The sequence below is a fragment of the Salvia splendens genome, chromosome 19, assembly GCF_004379255.2.
Source record: "Salvia splendens isolate huo1 chromosome 19, SspV2, whole genome shotgun sequence".
NCBI classification, from domain to species: Eukaryota; Viridiplantae; Streptophyta; class Magnoliopsida; order Lamiales; family Lamiaceae; genus Salvia; species Salvia splendens.
The window spans coordinates 20,596,288-20,624,092 of NC_056050.1; the positions used below are offsets into that span (position 1 = coordinate 20,596,288).

The 27,805-nt window shown below is 34.8% G+C and overlaps 2 protein-coding genes across 3 annotated transcripts; both read left to right on the plus strand.

Annotated features, from left to right (window-relative positions):
• The first annotated feature begins 517 nt into the window (after positions 1-517).
• LOC121780416 (protein IQ-DOMAIN 5-like) lies at positions 518-2,517 on the plus strand. Its single transcript, XM_042178045.1, has 5 exons — positions 518-767; positions 1,014-1,223; positions 1,328-1,555; positions 1,647-1,760; positions 1,821-2,517. The coding sequence occupies exons 1-5, from the start codon at positions 702-704 to the stop codon at positions 2,388-2,390; spliced, it is 1,188 nt and encodes a 395-aa protein (XP_042033979.1). The 5' UTR covers positions 518-701; the 3' UTR covers positions 2,391-2,517.
• Positions 2,518-19,376: 16,859 nt separating this feature from the next.
• On the plus strand, positions 19,377-21,902 carry LOC121780414 (protein indeterminate-domain 11-like). Of its 2 annotated transcripts, XM_042178044.1 has the most exons (5): positions 19,377-19,542; positions 19,660-19,740; positions 19,891-20,055; positions 20,126-20,525; positions 21,021-21,902. In XM_042178044.1, exons 3-5 carry the CDS (start codon positions 19,893-19,895, stop codon positions 21,748-21,750), a joined length of 1,293 nt encoding a protein of 430 aa, XP_042033978.1. In that variant the 5' UTR covers positions 19,377-19,542; positions 19,660-19,740; positions 19,891-19,892; the 3' UTR covers positions 21,751-21,902. The 2 variants fall into 2 exon arrangements, with proteins under 2 accessions (XP_042033978.1, XP_042033977.1); XM_042178043.1 differs by having other exon boundaries at positions 19,660-20,055.
• Positions 21,903-27,805: the final 5,903 nt, after the last annotated feature.

Genomic DNA, 27,805 nt, shown 5'->3' on the forward strand with positions numbered 1-27,805 from the left:
TCCACAACAGAGGAAAATAAAAAGAGTGATGCTAAATGGCCATAATGTGGCTGGCCATAAAGAGTTAATTTAGTTCATTTACATGTATAAAAAAATTAGAATTACCGATATAAACTTATATGTGTGTGAATGGACTTGTGAATTGATACTTATCTTTGAATTCCATTACGTAAAACACATTAATATCACGAATTACTGTATACGTTGAGCAACAATCAAGAAATGACAGTAGTAATAAGTTGAGCAAAAACTACGAAAGAGCAACACTAACATGTTGAGCAACATATAATGAAAATGATATAAAAGTAAAATCAAGTAGTATTAAACCAAAAAATTGAAAAAAAAACAATTTTTTTGTTATTTAATTAATTTATGGCCGGCCATAATGTGGCCGCATAACATTATTCAAATAAAAAACAACAAATGCATTTATTTATAGATTTGGTAATTAATTTCTCCATTGGAAACCATAATAATGATTTATCTATAATGGGTTTTGTGTTCTGAAATTGCCAGTTGGAACACCCCCACCACTCTCATTGTCCCTTATTTATGTTTGTATCCTTTTCAAGCAAAAAAAATTTGAAAAGTTAATAGCTCTGTTTCACTTCACCTCTGCTGCCTATCAATTGCTTCACTCAGTCAACACTCTCTCACTTCTGTTTCGAAGATTATTCTTGAAGGTTTGGAGTCAGCTAGAAATGGGGGCTTCTGGAAAATGGGTCAAAGCTTTGATAGGGATTAAGAAACAAGATAAAGATGACAATGTAAGCTCCTAATTTCAGTTTATAATAATAAAAATTCCCTTTTTTTGCACGTTTCTATATGCATTCCCTGCTCAATTTATGGTCCCATTTTCTCTGCTGCATTTCCAACTTTTAATAGATAAAAGATGAAACCTTTTTTTTCATTTTGTTTAGATTTGTAACTTGTTTATTTATCTAATTGTGTGAGTGTTGCAGTTCTTTGATTTATCTAAAAAGATGAAACCTTTTGCAATCTTGAAAAAACAGGAAAAGATTAGTGGAAAGAGCAAAAAATGGAAGATCTGGAAAGGTGTGAAAAGGCCCGAAGAAATCAATGCCGGCCCGGATTTCTCTTCCGAGTCCTCCTCATTCAACGCCGCCGTCGCCGCCGTGGTCAGAGCGCCGCCGAAGGACTTCCACGCCGTGCGCCAAGAATGGGCCGCCATCAGAATCCAAACCGCATTCAGAGGATTCCTGGTCAGCATTTTCATCAGCTAAATAAATAATTTCAAAAATTGATAATATGCAGCAAAGAATGATTTTAAAAAATTAACAAAAAATGGTAATGATTTATGGTTTAGGCAAGAAGGGCTTTGAGGGCATTGAAGGGATTAGTGAGGCTTCAAGCAATTGTTAGAGGGAGGCAGGTTAGGAAGCAGGCTGCAGTGACTCTACGGTGTATGCAGGCTCTTGTTAGGGTTCAGGCCAGAGTCCGGGCCCGCCGTGTCCGGATGTCTGTGGAGGGCCAGGCCGTGCAGCGCCTCCTCGACGAGTGCCACCGCGAGAATGAGGTCTTGAAGGAGGCTGAGGTATTGGTTTAGTTGTAGACTTGTAGTCCCTTTATTTGCTTTGTTTTGAAAATGATTGGTTTAATCTTATGAGTGCTTGAATTGATTTTAGGATGGATGGTGTGATAGTAGAGGGACTCTTGAAGAGGTTAAGGCCAAGGTTCAAATGAGGCAAGAGGGAGCTGTCAAGAGGGAGAGAGCCCTTGCTTACTCTCTTGCTCAAAAGGTATAACTTAATGTTACTCATTTGATTCATCATTTGCTAACTCTCTCTTATCTATTGCAGTGGAAATCAAGCCAGAGTTGTGATTCATGCATCACTGTGCCAAAATGTCAAGGCTTGGACAAGAACACCTCTGGGTGGAGCTGGCTGGAGATGTGGATGGTGGCGAAGCCGTGGGAGAATCGGCTCATGGTGAAGTCGAACACAGAGGAACGATGCTCTGATTCGACTCCGTTGGTCAAAGAATGCAATAAGAGCAATGTATCTAAGCAGTCTGAGCCAAGTATGGTGAAAGTGAGGAGGAACAACATGACCAAGAGGATATCAGCAAAGCCTCCACCCTTTGCTCATTCGTCGTCGAGCCCTAGCTACGATGAGAATTCGACCTCATCCTCGATGTTCACAGCAACTTCCATCTCAGGAAACACTGCTTCGGACAGGACTGATGAGAGAGGCAGTAGCATCAGCAGGCCGAACTACATGAACTTGACTGAGGCAACAAAGGCAAAGCAGAGGAGGCACGGGGCTCAGAGGCAGCAGTCCATGGATGAGTTTCAGTTTCTCAACAAGTCCATGGTTTTCACCAATGCTGATTCTAGTGCCCTGCCTCGACCCCTTTGCATCCCGACGTGATTGGTTTTCTAGGGTTAGGGGAAGGAATGTGGATTGGAACTTACAACAGCTTGATTGTTTGTTATTCATTTCTGCATTGTGTAATATAGTAGTAGTAATTGTTAATGAGTTTTGCCATGAATTGAAAGACTGTTTTTTTTTTATCATTTTAGTCAATTTTTAGTACTTCCTCCTTCCCGCCATAAGCAATGCGCTTCTTGGGAATTAAAAGGCTGATGTTTCTAGCAAGTAAGGGATAAAATGTTTAGGATCTTATTGCTTCTTTGATGACATAATTTTTAGTTAATGATCAAGAAAATACATTGTGATTAAATTGATCATCTTTGAAGAATAGTGCTGTGAAACATAAGATAGACAAACTTACTCTATGTCTTGCTTGCTCTAAGTATTAAGAGACAAGAAATACTTGGAGGCCGGATCATCGTTCGCCTCCTTCTTCATCCTGATCTGCATGATCTCACCATACATACGCCTGCTCAGCTGCCCATTCGCACGCTCCAGTTTCCAGTCCATGGTGCGCAGGATCCTCTTGAGGATCAGGCCGAAGGGTTCTTGAAGAACCGGATGGACAAGCCTATAATGCTTGAGAGCGAGCCGGATAGGTTCATATTGAGGTGGCTCATTGAGTAGAGGGTGGTGGTTGATGAATTCGTGAACGCGGCCATCTTCCTGTCCTAGTGACATTGGTTTGGAGAGGCCGAAATCCACACCAAATGCACTTTTCCTGATCAGTGGTCAGTTTGAGGAATGTCAATTAAACCATTTATTTTAGGTTACTATAATCTATATCTATAATAAATGTATAAAGCCACAGTTTTTGGCATGTCAATTTTCGCGCTCAGTTTAATGAAATGTCTCTACGTGCATATTGTAAAGAGTGAACTACATAAATGATATCTGATCTTTCACTTTCGCACATAATGGTACTTGATCTTTATTTTATATTGTTTTTTACCTATAAATCACATTTTTAGGTACCTGATGCAATTTTCACCCCAAAATACCCTTTAAACAAATTCATCTTTCCATTTAAGTCATAAAGAATATTTTGAGCATAGACAAAACTAATACCAAAAGTGATATTATAATATCTTCTCTCATTCTCATCACTCTTTATACTATTATTAATCAATATTAATATTATTATTTTGGTGTTATAAATTAATAATTAATTTATTTTTTAATTTTATTTAAATATACTTAATCATAATTATAGTTATAATTATATTTAATCATTATAATAATATTATTTTATATTAGTAAAAACTAGTAGTAATTAATAAATATTAATAATAATTATTATTTTATATTAAATTAATAACTAATCAAAATTTAAAATTGTGAATTGTATTCATAATGATAAAGAGTTGAATATTTTTAATTAGGTGTTTCAACCATAAAATGAGTAAAAATAATTTAATTAAAAATATTCAATTGATTTAATTACTTTAAAAAATTAATTTAATTAGGTGTTTTGTTATTGATTTATATTATGAATGCAATTAGATGTATGTATAAAACACTAAATTTATATAATAATAAAATGAAATTACACATGACAATTTATAGACCACTAGATTTCTACAAATCATATGATTTTAAATTAGTTGTAGTTAGTAATTAAAGATTGAGTTGGCAATTGATCACTCCCCTAGGACACAGTAATCCATATGATTAAAAATGGAATATATTCTGAAAATTAAATAGTATAACATTATAGTATTAAAGGAATGTAAATCCTAATGTATTAAGGTTTGCATGTAAATCCTAACATTAGTGGCCTACTTGAAAATCATTGCAGCATAAAAAAGTGATTTCATCGCCTTGGCGGCCCCCATACTCCGGCCCGACATTATTTGAGGGGTTCAATCGAGGTACGTACCCGTTAAGGAGGAGGCCTTAACCTACTGGCTGCCAGAAGCTCATCTCCTAAGGCCTCACACTTGTGTCTGAGAGATGGAAGCAACTACACAAACACGACAGCAATGGGATTTGTCTCTCCGTTACAAACTCCGCTGCCTACTTGAAAATCAGGGTGACTAAAATGCCCTGCTACGAAAAATTTAATAATTAAATCTATAAAATTTATCCTTAAATCTAGCCTTTTGATTAAAATATTATACGATCTAGACTTGGTATCTAGTTATATACTAATATATGTATTTTTCAACTAAGTTGAGTCGTATTTATTTTCACTATGGGATGCACTATTTATTAGCACTAAAAATACTTGCAAGTTTATAGTAAATCTAGTAAAGTTAAAGGTCAGTACCAGGATATCGAACACATGGAATAAGATTGCAACTGGCTATCATATACTAGTCGTCATATACTATTTAGAGACACGGAGGTTTGGGTTTTGGTTTTATAAACTAGCCAGAAATAAATAAACAAATAGCAGAAAGCATAAAAATAAATAAATAATATAAACATGATGAGGATTGCAGAATTTTAGGATCCAAAAACTCAATCACGAGCTATTATCCAATCGACTTCCTTGAATTACGGTCTCTAGAGTTATTAAGTCGGTCACTCTATTTGATTAAACCCCCTCCCGAGGTGAGAAATCAGTAGATTAGATGTTGAAACCCAAGTCCTCTTTAAATCTCTAACATCTAACTCCCAAAAGACCTTTAAGACCAATGACCTCACGTGAAACCTCAACTCTCCCGAGTTCTATTGAATTAAAGTGTGAATTATCCCATTTCCAATTCAATTATTTTGTCTCCCGAGTACTCTAATCAACTCTAACATGTATTCAAGAGGTAGTTAATCAATTGAATATAGAAGGCACAGATAAATCAAATAACTGCAAGAGCTAACAAAGAAAATCAATTGAATATTTTCACAAAAAAAATTCCACAAATGATGTTCTACTCATAGACAAGTAAGAACTACAATTAAACAACGAGACATGAAAGAAAGTGATAAAACCCAAAGTCGAATCTTTAATCTCCAGTCTCCTCTTGCTTGAATCTGCAGGACTCCGCTCCAATGGGAGACGGAAGAATTATGTATAGAATATGGGATGGAAGGAGGTGTAGAGATCGAGAAGGATTGGAGGCTCTGAGATCGAGATTATGAATTAGGTTAAAGGTATGTATAGGCTGGAAAAAGGTTTATTCTTTTGATAATTTTCGTGGCCTTCAAGAAATGGGAGAAATTTGGCTTCACAATATAATAATTTCTTTTCTTTCGTGAATTTCCGCCTAAATTCCCGCCAGCTTTGACTGCACTGCGCAACGTTCGTAGAATAGTCATAACTTTCTCCACATAACTCCGATTGGGACTTGCGAGATATCCACACGAAGCTCTTTCGAAGACAAAGAGAATGATATGGGTTTGAACTGATTGGACTTCACATTTGCTGATTGGACTTCACATTTGCTGGAAAAATCGGCTTGAACTCACGCTGCTGCACTTTGGCCTTTTTCACCTTTTTCTATACTTTTCTATCATTTATCAACAAACACATCAAAAATACCAAATATATAACATATGCAATTTATGAACATAAGTTGCATGATTGACGAGTCAAATCTAGCCCTTAAAAACATGCAAAATCCGTGTTTGTCAACTCCCTCAAACTTAATTATTTGTTTGTCTCAAACAAAACAAGAGAAAAACTAATAAAGAAACACGGATGCTAAGAACTAAACTTCATAGTTTCCTCAAAAATTGTAACAAGAAATAAAGAGTTTGACAAGAATACAAATCAAATCAAGCAAAGCTTATTAGTGCATTTTCATTACTAGCTCGTTGATCACCTTGAAGTACATGCGCTCACAAGTGTTTAGAAGTGTGTTTATCACTCACTCTCAAAGTGTATATTGGAAAAAGTGTATGCTCTCAGATCATGCAACATACAAAGTTTCCCATATGTTTGCTTGAAGTCTAATCCCTCCGCTACTTTATGTGATTAAAATAAAAAATCTGAAAGGTCTTTATTTTAGGTTATAATATAGGCTCTTTGGTAAGGTGAGGAAATATGGCTAAAAAGTGACTAAACCCAAACATAGCAAAAGTGATCAATTTCTACTACATCAAACTTAGCACCCCACCAACAATTCAAATCTCAGTAAATTCTAAACTTTATCTTCAACTCTCCAACTCTTTTCACAAAATATAAACTAAAATTCACCAAGAGTGTATGGATATTCCCCTTATTTAGTTTCCAAAGAAAAATGCTTTAAAGGCTCAAAATGGCTAGCTAGGGAAAATATTTTGAATAAGGTCATTAAAAGGGATATATAAAGTAGCTGAGAAGGATGGTCTAACATCATCTTTTATCATTTAAATACTATGTAGACTTAGGCAGACTGAGAGCAAGTTCTAGAAACAAGTACATGAATGCAGATAAATCACACAAGAAAGAAATTTATAGCTCAAGTCTCACAAGGTATAAGCATGATTCAAGGCAAACAAGCAATTCATTAATTGTGCACATTTTCACAAAACTCTCAAATCAATGCATCAAGTCAACTCAAACAACACATAAACAAACTTTTCATCATAAGCAACTCGGTCTGATGTCCCTAAACATGAGTATTTCTAAGTTTTCTATGTTATGCTCATGACAAGATTCACCTCGTGTTTATTAAAAAAAACAAATAAACTCACGGTCCATGATAAGGCTCGTTTCATGCATCTATTTTATATAAATTCTGTATTTTATACGGTACTAACATGCATTTATAAGTCCAGGTGCGTGAAAAATCTGCCAGACCCAAGAATGAAGAACAATTACCAGGTCAGAGGAAATAGAAGAGAAAAGTGAAGAAAAAAGAGTGAAATCCACAAAGGGCACAATCGTCAAATCAAGAAGACCGTTGCCCTAGGGATTGGAGCCACGCCTATAAATACCAGGAAACTTACGAGGGAATAGAGCACTTAGTGAGAGAATTTCCTTGGTTATTTCGGCTCACTCTAAATTTCACTCACTTAGCTCACGCACTTGGCAAAATGGAAAATCTGGGGTAGTTAGTGTGGTGTGTTTTGTTCATTTGGAAGTGTAACACCACTCCGAGAAGGAGTGAAGAAACAATTTTACTCTTCCGCACGTACTTTTATCTCACCGATTTCCTTGCCGGAAATTCGGCGATTGTTGGTGACTCGTTTTAAGCTCATGGTTAATCTAGTTTCGTTTTTTATTTTTTTTGTTAATTCTGATGTTTACTGCTCTGATTTATTATTTGGATGCTTTTCACAATTGTTTTGTTGATCGGAGTTGAGATCGGTGTTGATTGGAGTTGATTTACTGAATTGAGGTTGAATTGGAGTTGAAATGATGTTGAAAATTGTGGATCTAGTCTGTTCGGTGTTGATTCTGGTAGATCTAGCTTAGAATTCTGTAATTGTTCGAATCTGGAGTACGTATGTTTGGATCTTGAAAGAGCAGGTTTGAGCAGGTGTCGCGTCAAGCAAAGGATGTATCCTACTGATCAGGATGGAAGTCCCAGCTAAGCCTGAACCTGGTATCAATAATTCCTCAACCCACTTCTACTGACTAGTATAGTGGATGTAAGGGTCGAATCCCACAGAGATGAATGCGCTTTGGTAATTGTGGTAATATTCTGGAATTGTTGGTTAGCTACCACACTTTGGGTTGAGATTCTATCTAGACTGAAAATTAAGGAGGTATACTACTGACTAGGAGGTGTGAAAGATGATTAACAAGCAGCTATGTACGTGAGATTGAGGGAACATTATGTTTCATAAAATATCTGGAGGGTACGGGGTTACTATAAAAGGCTAAATGGAATATCAGAGAATAAGTGATAGTTAGGTGACTAGGCTGACAGATCTGTAGGGTACCAGCAGAAAAAGGTAGAGAAAAGTAAAGGACAAAGCAAAAAGTAACTAAAAAGTAAAAGTGGTCCCAAACTTAGATGTAGGTGTTATCTTCTTCCACATGAATAAACTCAAATCAACAAACCCAGAATTCATCAACGAGAGTTTCAAATTAACAACTCACGAAAAAAGATCTAATAATTAAAACTCCAAATCAAAAGATTAAACTAGCGAAACTGAAATTACGCTAACTGGGTAGCATGCAAGGTGGCAGAAATCACGTGAACTAAGCCTTCGCACTTAACACTTAAATCTAAATCTAACATCAAACTTAATTCACAAACTCAGAACGATCAACTTAGAAATGAAAATATGCATTCAACACTTGAAATTACAATAGCAACTTGATCTACACTATCTAGGCAGAAAGAAACTGAATCAAACAGAAACCGATGCACAAAAACAACTTCATAGTAATAAAACGTCTGGATCTCAACCAAAGCACTTCAAAGTCAGCAAGTATTGAAAATGCAACAGATCCAACGTAAGAAAAACAAGTAAGATTAACTACGAAAGCAATTAAAGATTATTTTGCCACTCCGGGCGATGAAACGACTGTCACTACGCGATGAACTGGCTGGAACGAGATAATTTGGAACTCCGGCGAACTGGTGAACTTCAGGTGACCATGGCTGTGGCGAGGAACGAGAAGATGTAGGACAATCCTAAAGGAATGATCTACCGAGAGAGAATTCTAACTAAGTGTAGAGGTCCTAAAATTGATGATGCCTTCTCTCTTCAAGTGGCTTCTATTTATATGGAGGTCTGCCCTTGATTTTTAGGGTAGACTTTCTTCGTGTAATGACTCTTTTGCCCTTGTTTGTGGTTGATCTTCCCAGCAATCCTTCTTCTCCATCTCGAGACTTTTTGATATGCATACTAGTCAGTATAGCAACATTCTGATGCCCTTTTCACCTAAGTTGTCCGACTCTTTCCATACTGACTAGAACCCTTTCCCTGCACGCTTTAGCAACTGTTTTGCAGATATAATCCAATTATGCACGTTATACTGACCAGTAACCAAGGCCTAGAATACGACTTATCAGATCTGCATGGAAAACTCTGTTACTGCTTGTTTACTTAGTCTAGGAGATTAGATCTGATAGCCGATAGTTCAATTGAAGTGTTCATCGTTCGATCTGAAGTATGCTCTGTTTTCATGTTCTGTTCTGTTCATTTCATGCTTGTTTGCTGGAGAAGATGAAGTTGATCGGTAGTTGTAGTCGCGTTGCTTTAGTTTGTTAGTTGCAGCTTTTGTTAGTAGCTAGTTAAGGTAATCTGTTTTGTCGTTTACTTTCGCATCGCCTTCTTGTTTGGTTATTCTAGGAAACTCTTTTACTTGACCCAGGAATTTGGTGAATACTCTCGAAGTTGCTTTTGGATACGGATCATGCATGCTTTAATGTTTTACGTACTTCCAGTTCTCCAGATCTTGTAGTTAGAATAGACTAGATTTCAATTCTCAGGCCTAGTAGTTAAAACTTAATCCTCGTGTTGCGTGGCAGCAGCCAACCATCCAAAAGTTCTCTCAATGCATTCCAACGCTTCCATCCTCGTGGATTCGATCCCGACTTCCCTATACTAGCCAATAGTGTAGAGGGTTGAGGTTTTGAAGCGGGATTTGTTGTGACAACGACTGCATTCTGAAAGTTCACGATCTCCTAGACCCTGTGCTCTAGCGAATCCTCTGGACCTAAGAATTTGCATTAAGGAAAGAGCTCTTGAAACACGCATCGATCACATCAAGGCAAACCGCCTCTTCAGTCCACCACTTCATCCCCCAATCTTATTCAAAACTACGTTAAGAATAAGTTTGAAAAGTCGGTAGGGACGTTAGTAAACTAAGAAAACAAATTAAATGTAAAAGAAAATGATACCAATGTTGGGTTGCCTCCCAACAAGCGCTTGGTTAACGTCTTTAGCTTGACGTTCTTTGAAGCTCATAACATATCTCATATTCTTGGGAATTCCTTTAGGATGCCTTTTGTACCTACAATTTCACAATGTGAGCATAGAATAAATAAAATTGTAGTAGAGTACAATGCATAATATGTGGCAATCCCTCAAACTTTAATCATATCAAGGCATAAAATATGCAAATAAAATTATCTACCTTAACATGATCATTTTTCATCCCCCATAATATTCTCTATCCCCCAATCAATTGCAAAAATTTTCAACAATGGACCAAGATCAAGCAAACAATTAAGCTCTAAATATACACAATTCATGCAAGATAAAATAGCCTCACAATGCTATGAACATGAACTATGTGTATCAACAATCAAGTCAAAGTGATATTCAATTTTCACCACAAAGGTCAAATATACTCGATCACACGCAACAATAATTAATTCAAAAATCCAAAACATACAAATTCATTATCCTCCATCAAACTCTAATCCAAACAGCCAATACATATCAACAACAAAGTCATTCAATGAAAGAATTCAAATTCAATGCTCAGAAATTACAAGAAGAACATACCTTGTGTTGGTTGATAGTTGAGCACAAAAATAATTGGTAGAATTCAAAGAATTTGATTAAGTAACGTGAATTTGAAGAGTGCGTGTGACTTATGTGGAGAAAATGAAATATAATCAGGGTAAGGAGTTTTTTTTTTGTTTTCTTAACAATTAAAAAAAAGTAAAAGAAAAAGAAAAAAAACAATTTTTTTTGCATAAAAACGAATTTAAAAAAAACAAACATTAAAACAAAGAGAAATGAAAAAATAAAGAAAAAAAGAAAAAAAATCAGCTTAAGCTCTACAGAGTAAAACTTCATCTCAACGGAGGAGGAAAAAAACTAACCTGGAAACTTAAAAAAAAATTAACCAAAAACAGAGAGTTATCATCATTGAACTTTATATCTCACCCACGCTCTACGGAGCATATCAAGTGTTGTACCAGATGATTGTATCTTGTACCGGAGTGGAGGGTAATCCATTGTTGTGCTTCGTGCTCTCCTCAAATAACAAACCTTGCAAAACAGATAAAAAAATTCAAAATAAAACTATACAAAATATTACACTCTAAATTAGTATTATCAACCGTTCTACAATATCAGCTTAAAGCAATAATATTCCCCGGAAACGGCTCCATAAACTTGATGCACTATTTATTAGCACTAAAAATATCTGCAAGTTTACAGGTTAGATCTAGTATAGCTAAAGGTCAGTACCGGGATATCGAACACAGGGATTAAGATTGCAACTGACTATCATTCATTTACTATTTAGAGACACGGAGTTTTGGGTTTTTATAAACTAGCCAGAAATAAATAAACAAATAACAGAAAGCATAAAAAATTAATACAAAGCATGCTGAGGATTGCAGAATTATAGGATCCAAAAACTCAATAACGAGCTATTATCAAATCGACTTCCTTGAATTACGGTCTCTAGAGTTATTAAGTCGGTCACTCTATTTGATTAAACCCCTTCCCGTTGTGAGAAATCAGTAGATTAGATGTTGAAACCTAAGTCCCCTTTAAATCTCTAACATCTAACTCCCAAAAGACCTTTAAGACCAATGACCTCACGTGAAACCTCAACTCTCCCAAGTTCTATTGAATTAAAGTGTGAATTATCCCCTTTCCAAGTCAATTATTTTGTCTCCCGAGTACTCTAATCAACTCTAACATGTATTCAAGAGGTAGCTAATCAATTGAATATAGAAGGCACGTATAAATCAAATCACTGCAAGAGCTAACAAAGAAAATCAATTGAATATCTTCACAAAAAAAATTCCACAAATGATGTTCTACTCATAGACAAGTAAGAAATACAATTAAAAAACGAGACATGAAAGAAAATGATAAAACCCAAGGTTGAATCTTCAATCTTCAGTCTCCTCTTGCCTGGATCTGCAGGACTCCGCTCCAATGGGAGATGGAAGGAGGTGTAGAGATGGAGAAAGATTGGAGGCTATGAGATCGAGATTATGAATTAGGTTAGAGGTATTTATAGGTTGGGAAAATGTTTATTTTTTGATAATTTTCGTTGCCTTCAAGAAATGGGAGAAATTTGGCTTCACAATATAATAATTTCTTTTCTTCCGTGAATTTCCGCCTAAATTCCCGTCAGCTTTGACTGCACTGCGCAACGTTCGTAGAATAGTCATAACTTTCTCCACAAAACACCGATTGAGACGTGCGAGATATCCACGTGAAGCTCTTTCGAAGACAAAGAAAATTATATGCATTAAGCACTGATTGGACTTCACAGTTACTGGAAAAATCGGCATAAACTGACGCTGCTGCATTTTGGCCATTTTCACCTTTTTCTATTTTTTTCTATCATTTATCAACAAACACGTCAAAAATACTAAATGTATAACATATGCAATTTAAGAACATATTTTGCAAGATTGACATTTAAAACAAGTCAAATCTAGCCCTTAAAAATATGCAAATCCGTGTTTGTCACTATGTCCAAATAAATTGAGTCGTTTCTGTTTTTTATTAAAAGTAAAACATCTAATCACTATTGTTTTATTCTTTATTCTATTTTAATCTGTTTTATTTCTTTTATTTTATTCTCTCTCGTAATTTATTTTATCTTCATTTCACTCATTTAACACATTTTTTTATTTTAGTGGAGTATTTTTTTATCATGCCTATAGATTTTATATACTAGGAGTACAGCTTATTGATATTATAGCACTATTAAATATTTTATATGGATTGTACTCATCAGCAACGCTCTCGTAATTTAAGTTAACATTATTTATTTTATTGTACTCCCTCCGTACGCTATTCGGAATCCCATTTATGGGCGGCACGAGTTTTAAGAAATGTTAAAAAAATGGGTGGAAAAAAGTTAGTGGAATATGAATATATATTAGTTTTAAATGAAATATGAGTGGAATGAGTTAGTGGAAGATGAGACTCTATTACCATTTATGGTAAAAGCAGTGGCGGATCTACGTTGGAATAAAGGGGTTCGAGTGTACGCCAAAACAAAGTATTAGTAGTAGCCCAGTGATAGGATTATTGCCCTGCCATCCGAGAGATACGGGATTGATTCCTCTTAACAGTCCCTAAATTTTCAAATGTATATGCATTTATTCGGTAACTGTTTTTTCTTTCCCGTGTATATTTCATGAATAGTTTTTATTTTCTTTAAATTTTACTCTCATTTTATTTTCTACCAATCTATTCAATTATTTTTTTTCTCCTTCTGATTTATAATACATCTGTTGTAGTATAATATTTTTGCTAAATGTAATTGTTTTATCTTTTCCTTTCTAGTACATCGAAAATTCCTAATGTATTTAATTTTCTCTTATAAAATATTATATTTGATTCTCTATAATACATTTTTTTAATCTTTATTAGTACTATTTTTTTATCACTTGTAAACATTTTAATGCATTTTTAAAATTTCGGCTCGTTCTAATCGATTTAAAACTGTATCTTTTCTACTTTTTAAATGACAGACTAAAACTTTGCTTAAATAACTGAAATATTTTTTGAAACTCTATTACAAAACTTGAAATAAATCATCCTTAAAATATAAATATATAAGAACTTCCATAACATATTCATAAATACAGATATAAATTGTGATTAAAAGATCAAATAATTTTTGAAACTCTAAATTGATATAACTATTTATCGTACCCCCAAATCTAAAATCCCGGATCCGCCACTGGGTAAAAGTGAACCGGGACTCCTATTCGCGGACATACTAAAATGGAAAAATGGGACTCCTATTCACGGACAGAGGGAGTATATATTTACTAAATCTTCAAAGTTACTGTTGATTTGGATAATTGTACAAATAACTTTTAAAAAATATACATAAATAAATAAAATAATAAAGTATTTGTTGTTTTCTCAAAGAGTATCTCTGTGACTCTATGTATGTTTCGGGAAACCAAGATTTTCTACAATGGGTAAACTTTATATTATCCTATTATATAATCCGGAAAATCTCAAAAGCGTTTAATTTAGAAAGAAAAATTTATCTCTTTTTCTCTGAAAAAGTTTGTGGTACTAATTGACACAAAACTAGTCGACACCGACACGTACAGCTAATATATTGATTTCGTCAATTCATTTCCAAAATTTTATTTAAATTCGGTTTAATAAATTTTCGGATATTTTGATTAATTAATGGATTAACTCATCTACTGAATAATATTAATTGATTGATTAATTAATTCTTGTTATTATCAGTTAAATTGGTGATTCACATTGGTTGTGGTCCATGACGTTAGTGGTCCAAGCCCAAAACTGATAAGATGGATTGAGAAATATTGGGCATTTTCTATTCGAGTCATCTCAATTTCCCATCGATTAAATCAATACTTGTTTTTATATAAGGTTAGGAAATTTTTGCTCCTAACAATAATTAATATGATACATATATTTCCAATTTTCATCGACAATGTCGTTCAATGACTTCAAATTTATTTATTTTTCAGCTCCGACATTAGTAAACTGATAGTTCATGAAATTTCCCGGAAAGTTATGGAGTACATTTTGTAGTTAAGTTGGTACTATTTCATTTTTAGACAAAACTAATTAACTTAAAATATGAGAAAATAAATTACGAAACTAAAATAGTGGAGAATATTTTTAAATGGTTAAAATTACGAGATTGACCATAATTTTACCAAATTTCATAATTTTTTGAAAAATTAATATTTAGGATATGAATGATATATCAAAACCTTTCAAAATATATGAATATATATACCCCAATTGTATTTTCAATTATTGTTGTGGAGTACAGCCAAAACATTTCTGTCACCTTGTCGCTTGATTTCACATAAATAAACAAATTAAAACGCAAAACTCACACACAAACTGATTTTTTTACTACTCTTTCCGTTCCAAAAAAATATGCACTCTTTCCTTTGTAGTCTGTACCATAAGAATATGCATTTTCTAAATTTCGAAACTCTTTTAGAGATGAGATTCATTCTCTATTAACAATATTTTAATTACTTTTTTTTTACTTCTCTCTTATTTAACTAATTGTGCATTAAAACACATGTCTAACCAAAAGTGTATATTCTCGTGGAATTGAGGGAGTATAAGATAGAAAAAATATTGAAAAACAAAAATAGACCATACTATATTCTCATAAAAAATCCACTAGAGAATTTCTGCAGTGATAATATATATGCAAACAAATGAACTATATATCTAATTTTAACTATTGAAATTAGTTAGACACTAGAATTTACAAATTCGGGATAAAATTAATTGTGGACCCACATACTCTAGAAATAATTAGAAAATGCGACGTATATCAAATAAAAAATTAATATGGCGTGGATTGCTGTAAGTAAAATGACAAATGAAAACTTGTAAACTATAATTTATTTAATCCTAAGAGAATATATTCATATTTTGAAGTCATTGAGAACATGATTCAACAGAGACAGCATCGCTCCATAGCAAGTCACGTTCTTTTGTTTGATACTTAAATTGGCATTTTCATCAAACCCACTCCCTTAATTTTTTACTATTGCATTTAATCTAATCTAATATGCCTACCTAAATATCATACGTCAAAAGTGATTGTTTATTACACTATGAATGTTGATTTGTTCATTTCCCCTTTTTTTAACTTAAAAAAGTGAATACAATGATTGAATTATGTTTTAATTCTATGCAATTTCTAAATTCGATAATCACAGACATAATTTATGAGATAAAAATAAATAAAAATAAGTATAGTTATTCGATTGTACATGTACGTGTAGTCGTGTATAGAGATTGAGATCCACAAATCTATCCAAGTGATCACATCACATGCCTCTATACTCCAAATAAAATACTTATATACCAAAGAGGAATTGATTAATAAGTATATATATTATTAATTTGCTTCCAAAATTACACCTCCTTATGAACTTTTATGCATGATGAAAAGAAGGAGATAAATTAAACTTCCACTATATATAATAAAATTGGGAATATAATGAACAATTTAGTTAATAAATAACGACAGGGCACTAACTCCCAATCATTAGGTCCAAAAAACACAAAATTGTACGAAAATAATCCTAAAAAAAGGGAATCATAAATTTAGGAGAATTATTTTACCGAAACAAGAATTTGACAACATCCTGAAATGAAAGTTACCTGACGGGCTCACTTAAATAGGAATTTGCAGTACATATCTTGGTGTGTGCGTTAAGAATGAGGACAGCTACACATGTAATAATATATATATATAGAGTTGTGATCAATGTCGAACCAATTTTAAAGACCGAACTAGAGACCAAATCCGGGCCATTAGATCTAGCTTTTTTGATGAGATGTGCTGCTGTGTAAATTTTTCGGTCTTCATTACAAGCCCATTTTACTTCATTGTATAGATTTATTACTTCATTCTGTACGTAATACCTTGAAACTACAACATGTTTTTACTTTCTTCCTGTAGGTTTTGAAATGATTCAACATATGTTTCATTTGAATTCATTGACCTGAGTTTTTACTTTATTTACATAAAAAAAATGCAATTTATTCAAGTGTGTTTATTACTTCATTCAGAAACGTTATTACTTCATTGGATAATGTTTTTACTTCATTCCAGTAGGACTTCAAATGCTTCTACACATACTTCATTCTAATAATTTATTACATCATTCCATGTGTTTATTACACCATATCAGCGTTGTGGCGGTGGTGATAGATATTGTAGAGAGAAAGAACGGCACGCGACGGCAAAACCGCATTTACGTACTGGAATGAAGTAATAATCCTACTGGAATGAAGTAAAAACCTACTGGAATGAAGTAAAAACCTACTGGAATGAAGTTAAATCTTCGTAACATGTTAGTATGACTTATTTACCTTCGGATGAATTAAAATAGGCTCGTGATGAAGGCGGAAATAATTGATAAATTTGTGTCTCTCATCCATAAAAAACTAGATCTAAAAACCCTAATTTGGTATGGTTCGGTGGTTCGGTCTTTAAGAGTGGATTTGTGAATAATGGGACTATATATATATATATATATATATATATATATATATATATATATATATATATATATATATAGATGCTTATTCGAGTTTATTCTATTTTAATTGAGCTCTCAAAAAAAATTATGTTTGGATATGTTCAAATGTCACTTATTAAATTAATCGAGTTTGTTTAACTACTATATACTACCGATGTAACTCTTATAACTCGACTATGCTTTTCGTATATATTGGTAGTGACAAGTATTGTTTTATTTGAAAGAACTATATTCAGTCCTTGAATTACGTAGAAACAAGATTTTAGCTCGAACTCTACACTTAATTCACTAAACAACATTGCATAAAATCTTGTGTCGAACAAGAAATGATCCACTTAAAGTAGAAAGAAGGGAGTATATCAATGTGAAAGAGGATTTTTTTCTAAATAAAAAATGAAATGTAATATTTTTTATGGAACAAACTAAAAAGAAAAGTGTGACATCTACCTTTGGATAAATAAAATATTATTTTTTCATTGTGCATGCGTCATTCAAAAGAACAATCACGTACTAGTACAAAAATTCATCCAAACAAGCTGATCATATTAATGAGAAAGAAGCAGATAAGAGAAAATCATAGAATTATCTATGATTTAATAGTATGAAAATAAAGTAGAGAGGGGGATATAAGAAATTTGACAAAATATCCCGCAGAAAGGCATTTGGTCTAAAAGTTCTAAAAGGTTCAAAAATCTCAATTCAGAAATGTGTAACTGTATTTTTAAAAAATTAATAGAGAACGCAAATAATATTATAGCAAAGTTCAGAGACTAAAAATATACTCCCTCCATTTCTCTTATACTTTACTCTCTCTTTCTTTTTCCATTTCTCTTATACTTTACTCTCTCTTTCTTTCTCTTACTTTATTCTCTCTTTTTTTTAACTTTTAACACCTCAATTTCTTAATTCTTGTATTCAAAAAAATGTCTCAACTACATTGGAACGAAGAGAAGAGAGTAGTTGTCTATATTTATTTTTTTTACTTTAGCACCTTTTTTCCGCTAATTATGTTTTATTTCATCTATTCTAAACTATTTTTCTGCTTGGTTCGATCCACTTTATATCTCAACAGTATAGATTTTTGTTTTTATTTTTAATGATATGTTAATTACTCTATCTGTTCCATAAAAAAATATTATACTTTTAGGATTAAATGAGTTTTAATGGACAATTATTAAAATATGAGAGAGATAGAAAAAAAAAATTAAAGTATTGTTAGTGAATAATGGACCCTGCCTCTTTAGAGAGAAAAAAGTTACTCCCTTCGTCCGCCATTAAATGTCCAATTTTGTCTTTTTCGTCTGACCGCCAATAAATGTCTTATTTCACGTCTACTATATTTGTCAAGTAGACCCTACATTCTATTAACTCATTCCACTCATATTTTATCATAAAACTAATATACATAAAAATAGGTCCCACAATCCACTAACTTTTCCTACCCACTTTACTTTATAAAGTCAAATAATTTCTTAAAACCCGTACTGGTCAGATATGAGACATTTAATCATAGACGGAGGAAGTACTAAAAATAAAAGTGAATATTTATGATAGATTAAAATGGAAAAGTGTCTATTTTTAAGGGACCGAATAAATATTTAAGATATATCTTAGAGAATCTTTTTGCACCTATATTTATTACAAATAGTTTTAAAATATTCATTTAATATGTATCACACTTATTATTCATCAGCTAATGTATATAGTGTGTGTGTGTGTACACATGCAGGAATTAATTTGATTTTCAGTGGTTTCATCGATAATTGAGTAGGAAAGAATATTTCTTACACCTTTCCGTGAATAAATGTCCCCAGCTAGATCCTATTTGGACTAATTAATTATTTTATTTAATCCTACGTTGCTACATAAATTCCTAATTAGTTATACCAAATCATGTGAACCAATTCCTCAATTATTACTGGAAAAAGGTACAGTCAAAAGCCTCTGAATATTCATTTTCACAGTAAAAACCAGCAACTTTTATTCAGCTCAGTAATTAATTCAACTCATTTTTAGTTAATTTCATAGAAACTGCAATTATTGAATGTGGTAAAAGAAAACAAAGGAAAAGACAAAGTGAAACGTAAGAAATGCCTGTTGTCTTAATTGGCCTAGCTTTTTTTATGAGAGATGAAGAAAGAAAAGATATATACCTTCTCATCCACATCCCTCTCTCTCCCCCTCTCTCTCTCTCTCTCTACTGTTTTCATATGTATGGCTTCTATCGATTCTTGTTGGTTTTCTCAGCCACAGGCGATGTTTTTATTGTAAAAGCTATAGGATTTTTGGAGCTCTAGCAGTGGAAACTCAATTTCATAGTACTATTCTCTTTTTTTTTGCCTTTTTCTATCATTTGATATATGTATAACACATACTTACACACACACAAACATATATATAACATTTATTAATCAATTTTTCTGATCTAATTTTAGGGTTTGTGAATCGAAGAAGAGGAAGAGGAGGAGACATGGATTTGCAGTGATGAAGCTTTTTAGTTGACCTTTTTTCAATAGGTTCCATCATATCTTCACCTTTTTGTAAACCTTTTTTCCCCAATTTAGGGTTTTCTTTAATATTTTTCAAAAGAAAAGCTGAATTTTCTCGACTTATCAAAAGATTTTAGTTGTATAAAAAATAAAAGAAATAGAAAATTATGTTACAAGGCATGGGAGGAGTTGATGATTCCTTATCGAATTTAACGTCGGCGATTTCAAATGAGGCAAGCTTCAATTCTAGCTCAAATGGAGGTACAATCCCACAGCAGCATATGTACAACCCTTCACAGCCTCCTCCTCCCAAGAAGAGAAGAAACCTACCTGGCAATCCAGGTACAATTGATTCCCTCTTCAATACATTTTTACTATTTATAGAAATTATATAAAGTGAATTTAATTACAGATCCGGAAGCGGAGGTGGTGGCGCTGTCGCCCGCGGCGCTGATGGCGACGAACCGGTTCGTGTGCGAGATCTGCAACAAGGGTTTCCAGCGGGACCAGAACCTGCAGCTGCACCGGCGGGGCCACAACCTGCCGTGGAAGCTAAAGCAGAGGAGCAACAAGGAGGTGGTGAAGAAGAAAGTGTACATTTGCCCCGAGCCGAGCTGTGTCCACCACGACCCGGCTCGGGCGCTAGGGGATCTCACGGGCATCAAGAAGCACTTCTTCCGCAAGCACGGAGAGAAGAAGTGGAAGTGTGAGAAATGCTCCAAGCGCTACGCTGTCCAATCTGACTGGAAGGCCCATTCCAAGATATGCGGCACTCGTGAGTACCGATGCGATTGCGGTACCCTCTTTTCTAGGTAATCTCTTACTATAATTCTGTATTAGAATTTGAGTTTGCTTATTAATCTCAGACATTAACCACTGTAATAATAAATTTTACACGGAAATCATTTTTTTGGGTGGGGGATAGGGTAGGGTAAAGGAAAACTAATCCGCAGCGACTTTTCTGATGCAAAAGCAATGTTGTTACATCGAGAATAGTAATTTGTTTTATGTCGAGTACACTATCTGTTGATTTTGAGCTAAAAAATGATGGTGGAGACACAAAGTGGTTAACTAATTTGTTACATCAGTGCGTGTTGTGTGTGGGAGAAAGCTAGAGAGAGAAAACATGAAGCAGAGTTGTTTTATTTATGTTTTGGAGAGAAATTATAATGACTGCACAGCAACACTACTATTTAGAGAGAGTGATGATATATACTGAAAATTGCTACTATTCTCTCTCTTGCTCTCGTTTTGTTGCCTTTGTTGTTTAGCGCCTTGTTTGTTTGCTTTGTTTGTATTCTTCACAGGCGCGACAGTTTCATCACGCACCGAGCCTTTTGCGACGCCTTAGCAGAAGAGAGCTCCAGAGCCATCCCCCAAACAGTCCCTAACCCTAACCACCCCCAAATCCACCCCTTCCAAAACCCTAATTTCCTCCAACTCAAGCAAGAAACCCTAAATTTCACCCTCCCGCCGTGGCTCTCCCCGCCCGACTCCTTCTCTCAAAACCCTACCCCCAACGCCTTCTCTGCTGCAGGGCCATCGCTGATGTCAGCCACAGCCCTGCTTCAGAAGGCGGCGCAGATGGGAGTCACTATGAGCGGTCCCCAGGGCGGGAAAATGCCCTACCATGGGTCGGACCACGAGGACCAGACTATCCTCGCGGGCCAACCCAATGGGCAAGGATTTTGTGCCACCTCTTCCGCGGCTTCGACAGCTGTATTGCCCCCACGTGACGAGTTTGTGCACGGGTTGGGCGCGTATGAGAATATGGTCATGCCGTCGACGAGTGGGTTTCAAGGGTTTGAGGATTGTTTCAATGGGATGTTCAATGCCAAGAGGAATGTGGAGAGCTTTCAACAAGATGGGAATCTTATGGGGTTGAGGAAGGAGGGCGGCGAGGATGGGAAGACAAGGGATTTTTTAGGGTTGAGGGCGTTTCCGCATAGGGATTTTAGCAATATGGCTGGGCTTGACCAAATGGGGAGTTCGTCTTCTTCGTTTGATCATCAAAACCAAGCACCATGGCAAAGTTGATCTATGATTTGGGTGTCTATCTTTGTCCCTAATTTTGGAGGGATTTTTGGTTGGTCTATGTTGTTGTTGTGTTAGTTTGATCGAGTTTGAAGTTAACTCTTAAGAAGAGCTAATTAAACATCTTTTTTATTGCAATGTTCTTGTTTAGTTTATATGAATGTTTCTTGTTTCGATTGGGGATATATTTTAAGTCCTTGAAATTTATTTTTAATATAGAGTATTCGCATGTACTAGTATTCACATTAAAAAAACAAGATTAATCATCATTTGATTTGTATATGATTAGGGATGTCAATTTAGCCCGCAACCCGTGGGCTGACCCGAATAGCCCGCCAAATTTATAGGGTTAGGGCTGAAAATTTCCAGCCCGATAAAATTACAGCCCGATTAGCCCGCACCCGATTTACCCGCAACCCGTTAGGGCCAGACCCGAAAACCCGATGGGCTGGCCCGGAAACCCGATAAAATTTATATTGTTCTATTTGTTTGACTCTAATTCGACACTTCATTGATTATTTTATAATACAAATTACTGAAAAAATAACTTTCTATTTTATATATTAAATATATAAATTATATATTAAGTTTTTATTAATATAATAATAGATAAATGAATTAGAAACTTCAAATTCACTAAAAAAATATATTTAAATTTCTAAACATGCTTTAAAATTTCTTGATGTTTATGTTTTATGTTGCATAAATCTCAAATATTAGTATTTGATCATGTTAATATTTGAGTTTACGCATATATCTCAAATTTATCATAATTAAATATTTTACATTTTATAAATATAACTAATTTTCACCATTATTTATTGGATTGATCGCATGTTAATTTTATCGGTAGCAACCCGATTAACCCGATGGGCTAGCCCGAAACCCGAGCTTTTAGGGTTAGGGCTGAACTTTTATAACCCGAAAAAATAACAACCCGATTAGCCCGCACCCGATTGACCCGCAACCCGAATAGGGTTGGCCCGAAACCCGGTGGGCTGGCCCGATTGACATCCCTATATATGATGCATAGATAATAATAATAATAATAATAATAATTTACTCAAGTTCATGTATTATTTATAAAAACTACTATTGGCAAAATTTGAACCTTATAATAGTCGACAAAACGCGATAGGCAGACTCATTAATTTATTATAATGATAAGTACATTAATTTACATCATATGCATGTAAACAAAAATTATAAAATTAATTTTTTGTTTATGTAATTTTATTTTTTATAGCACGGCACAGAGAAGCCACATATTATCCAAAAATCATAATGATTGTATTAGGCGTGGAATAGTACATAAACCGTACGTGTATTAAAATCATGGTCACATGTGTTCTTTCGTATGATTCGTATTTCACTATTCACTATTCACTATTCAATTAATATCCATATAATATAAAATAATATCTTGAAAATACCTATAGCCTTTTGTGTTAATGTATATTGGTTAACTAATTATGTGTTATCAAATTGAACGCATCTTAATAATATACTACTCCATAGTATATACTATTAATGTAAAAATATAGCTAGTATTTCTGAAAAACTCTAGAAAATGAAGTAAATTAATCGAAATGCAAGACGACCTTATGATGCTACAAAATATATATGGCTTAGGTGTGTGGGTCACCATGTGATTGTTGTACATGTTTTTAACATAGAAGGTGAAAAAGAAAAAAGAAAAACGAAAAAAGAAAAAAAAAATGGGCCACCATTTCTTGATAGAAGAAACAAGATGGAGTCACGGCTATTGAGTACTTCACTTTCTGGATTTTCCTCATCTGTTATTGAGTAAGATTCTTGTAGCATTGGTACCATTTTTATAGCCTAAGGCACACATGTGTTAGTTCGACGTCATATTTCACATACACCACTATGAATCAAGAGGCGTGAGACGTATCTATATTTATATGTGTGTATAACGAACCCTTCTTATCTTGAGATTCATTGCCAAGATTTATAGTTGATGCATCTCCCTAAGTGAATGAGTGGATTACAAAAGAAGAAAAAATGTCATATTTTTTTAATATAATAAAATATTCAATGGTAAATACAATAATTTTATTTGTTGGGTGCATTTTTTTAGGGGTGTGATCAATTGTCAATTTTCTTAACTATGTTAATGCTGCTAACTCATCAACGCATTGTATTAAAAATGTCAACACGATGGCATTAATGTTGATATTATGTGTTGACAGTTTAATGTGATCATATTGACATTTTTAATACACTGCGTTAATGAGTTAACAGAGTTAACAATTTAAAAAATTAGCAATATAACGCACCTCCATCATATATGTTAACTCAATACTTAATTGTTAACTACAATTAAATAATAGCCATTAGATATTCAAATCAAGGGCATAGATCATCAGCCTCAAAATGTCAATACGATAAAAAACGTCAATAGGGGTATTAAGGTCAATTTATAAAAAATTAGTTGTAACTAACTTTTGAAAATGTCGGCGAGTTGAAGATTGTTGTGTACATGGACTGTTTTGATCACTCCTTCAATAATCTTGTCTCGAACCGTATGGCAATCAATTTCTATATGCTTCGTACGTTCGTGGAACACAGGATTTGTGCTGATATGGACAGCCGCTTGGCTATCCAAAGCGATTTCTTTATATCCAAAGCAAAGTCTTTGAGTAAGGCGATTATCCACACAACTTCACATGAGGCAAGAGCCATTGATCTATACTCAGCCTCGGCTGAGGATCTAGACACTGTATGCAGCTTCTTGGACCTCCATGAAATTAATGAAGTTCCCAAAAATAGACAGAAGCCAGATATGGATCTTCTGGTGTCCGGGCATCCTGCCCAATCAGCATCAGAGAAGATGCTTAAGGAAGGATCTGCCTTAGAGGAGTAGAATAAACCATGACCTATGGTACCCTTCAAATATTTGAGAACCCTTTCTGCTGCAAGAAGATGATCAGAACATGGTTTAGATAGAAATTGGCTGAGCTTATTTACAGTAAAAGTGATGTCAGGCCTTGTGATGCATAGATACACAAGGCGGCCAATAAGTCTTCTATATATTGTTGGATCAGGCAGAGGGTCCCCTGCATCCATTTGGAGCTGCATGGTGGAGTCCATGGGTGTAGAGGCTGGTTTACAACCAAGCAGGCCAGCATCTGTCACAAGATCAAGAGCATACTTGTGTTGAGATATAAAAATACCAGTTTCATTTCTTGCAATCTCAATACCAAGGAAGTACTTTGGTTTGCCAAGGTCCTTGAATTTGAAATGATTTGTGAGGAATGATTTAAAGTCAGAAATCATGGAGTCTTCACTGCTAGCCACCAAGATATCATCAACATAAATGACTACTCCAAAGAAATTCCCATCCGAGCAATGCTTGAAGAAGAAAGAATGATCCGAAGCTGACTGAATCAGACCAAAACCACCTAATACCTGAGAGAACTTGAGGTACCATTGCCTAGATGCTTGTTTAAGGCCATATAGGGATTTCTTAAGCCTGCAGACAAGCTGACCAGTGCCTGGTGGAGGATCTTGAACAACCAAACCAGGAGGTAGAGTCATGTAGATTTCTTCATCCAAATCCCCATACAAAAATGCATTATTAATGTCAAGGTGAGCCAACTTCCAACCTTTTATTGCTGCAATGGACAACATCAACTTGACAGTAGTTAATTTAGCAACGGGGGAGAAAGTATCATGATAATCAATACCAGCTTGTTGAGTGAATCCTTTTGCAACTAAGCGTGCTTTGTATCTTTCAACAGAGGCATCAGCTTTAAACTTGATCTTATACACCCATTTGCAAGAAATTGGGATTTTGCCTGGGGGCAGATAAGTGATTAACCAAGTATTGGTTCTAATCAAGGCTTGTAGCTCATCTTGCATTGCCATAACCCACTCTGGGCATTGGGAGGCTTTTTTATAGGAAGTAGGTTCAGTGAGGACAGATAGGAGGCTGATAAAATTGAGGTAAAGTTGAGATAATTTGGATAAAGAGAAATATGTTGAGATGGGGTATTTTGATGATGAAGTAACAGAGTTACAAAGATAATCAGAGAGGTGAGAGGGTGGTTTTATGGTTCTTCCAGATTTTGAATGATTGGATTTGGAAGTGTTGGGATCATTTTGTGTAGGAGTAGCTGAGGTAATGTTGGTTGGTGGAAAGATGTGAGAGGAAGAGATGTCTGATGGAAAATCAGACTGAGGTTGAGATGAGTAAGTAAAATCAGATTCATGAAATGAGACATTTCTACTAATGAAAATCTCATGAGTCTCCAAATTCATGACCTTATATCCTTTATATCCAGAGGGATATCCAAGAAAAATGCATCTTATGGCTATGGGAGAGAACTTATGTTTACTCTTGTCCAATGTGGATGCAAAGCAGAGACATCCGAACACCTTGAGATGAGTATATGAAGGAGGCTTTGTGAAAAGAGCCTGGAAAGGAGTTATATGATCTGTTAAAACAGATGAGGGGGTTCTGTTGATAAGAAATGAGGTTGTAAGGATGCATTCTCCCCTGAAAGTAATGGATAGGTGAGATTGAAATAAGAGGCTACGAGCTACATTGAGGAGATGTTGGTGTTTCCTCTCAACTCTAGCATTTTGTTGAGGAGTTTCAACACAAGAGTGTTGAGCTATGGTTCCATAGGCTGAGAGGAGAGAGTGGAGGTTAAATTCTGGTGCATTGTCACTTCTCAAGACTTTGATCTTTTTAGAAAATTGAGTATTGACAGTGGAAAAGAATTGAGTGAGGACAGGTTGAACCTCAGATTTCTGGATAAGAAGAAATGTCCAAACAAAACGTGAATAATCATCAACAATGGTCAAAAAATACTTAAAAGCATCATGTGTGGGGGTGGAAAAAGGTCCCCATACATCACAATGGATCATGTCAAAGATAGCAGATGAAGTGTGTTTGGAAATGGGGAAGGGAGGTTTCTTTTGTTTTGCAATTGGACAAATCAGACATGTAGTGAGTTGAGAGTTGGATGGAGACAAGATATTGGACAATAGCTTCATTTTATTCAGTGAGGGATGTCCCAACCGTTTGTGCCAAGTATCAAGGCTTACAATCGAATTTACAGATGCAGGAATAGCAGAAAATGAAGTACTATCTCTTGAATCAGAAAGAGAAGAATCTGTAGTACAACATGATGGATCTGAAAACTCAAAAATGTATAGGTTTCCAACTCGATTACCCTTCCCAATCACTGTCCCATGTGTAGCTTCCTGAATTTGGAAGTTAGTGTGAGTGAATGTGACAATGCAGGCAGAATTATGAGTAAGAGCACTAACAGAGATGAGGTTGAAAGAGAATGAGGGAACAAGAATTACTGGAGAGAGTGTGATGAGAGGAGTAAGCTTCACAATACCTAGATGAGTGACAGGTGTTGTGTTGCCATTGAGAAGATTGACAGATGCATTGGCTATAGGTGAGGTAGAGTTGAATAATGATTGATCATAGCACACATGATGAGTGGCTCCTGTATCTAGAATCCATGTAGATGAGCTGGAACAAGATGAGGAGATAGAATTAATAGAAGGAGAATAGAAAACTGTACCAGAGAAATTTGTCTAGGAATGAGTTGATGACTGAGCAGAGAGATCAGAAGCTAGATTTGTAGCTGGAGGAGAGGAGTTCTGGATCCAAAGTTGGTAGATCAGCCGTGTCTTCAACAAAATTAGCAGATCGTGGCTGATGAGTGTTATTATTTCCAGCAAAACCAGAAATCTGTGTAGGTTTTGTAAAGCCAGAAGCTGGTGGATACTTTCCTCTGCCTCTGCCAAAACCAGGTGGAAAACCATGTAAGACGAAGCACTTTTCAACCGGATGATTGTTTCTTCCACAATGAGTACATAGGAATTTGTTATAGCCTCTGCCAATCGATGATGCTGCATTTGCAAAAGGTAGTTCACTTGTAACTGGAGCTCGAGCAGGAACAAAAGCTGATGTGTTATTTCCATCAATTGATCTTTGTCTCTCTTCCTGAATAACCAATGAAAAAACCTTAGATAGAGAAGGTAGAGGAATCATGGATAAAAGATAAGATCT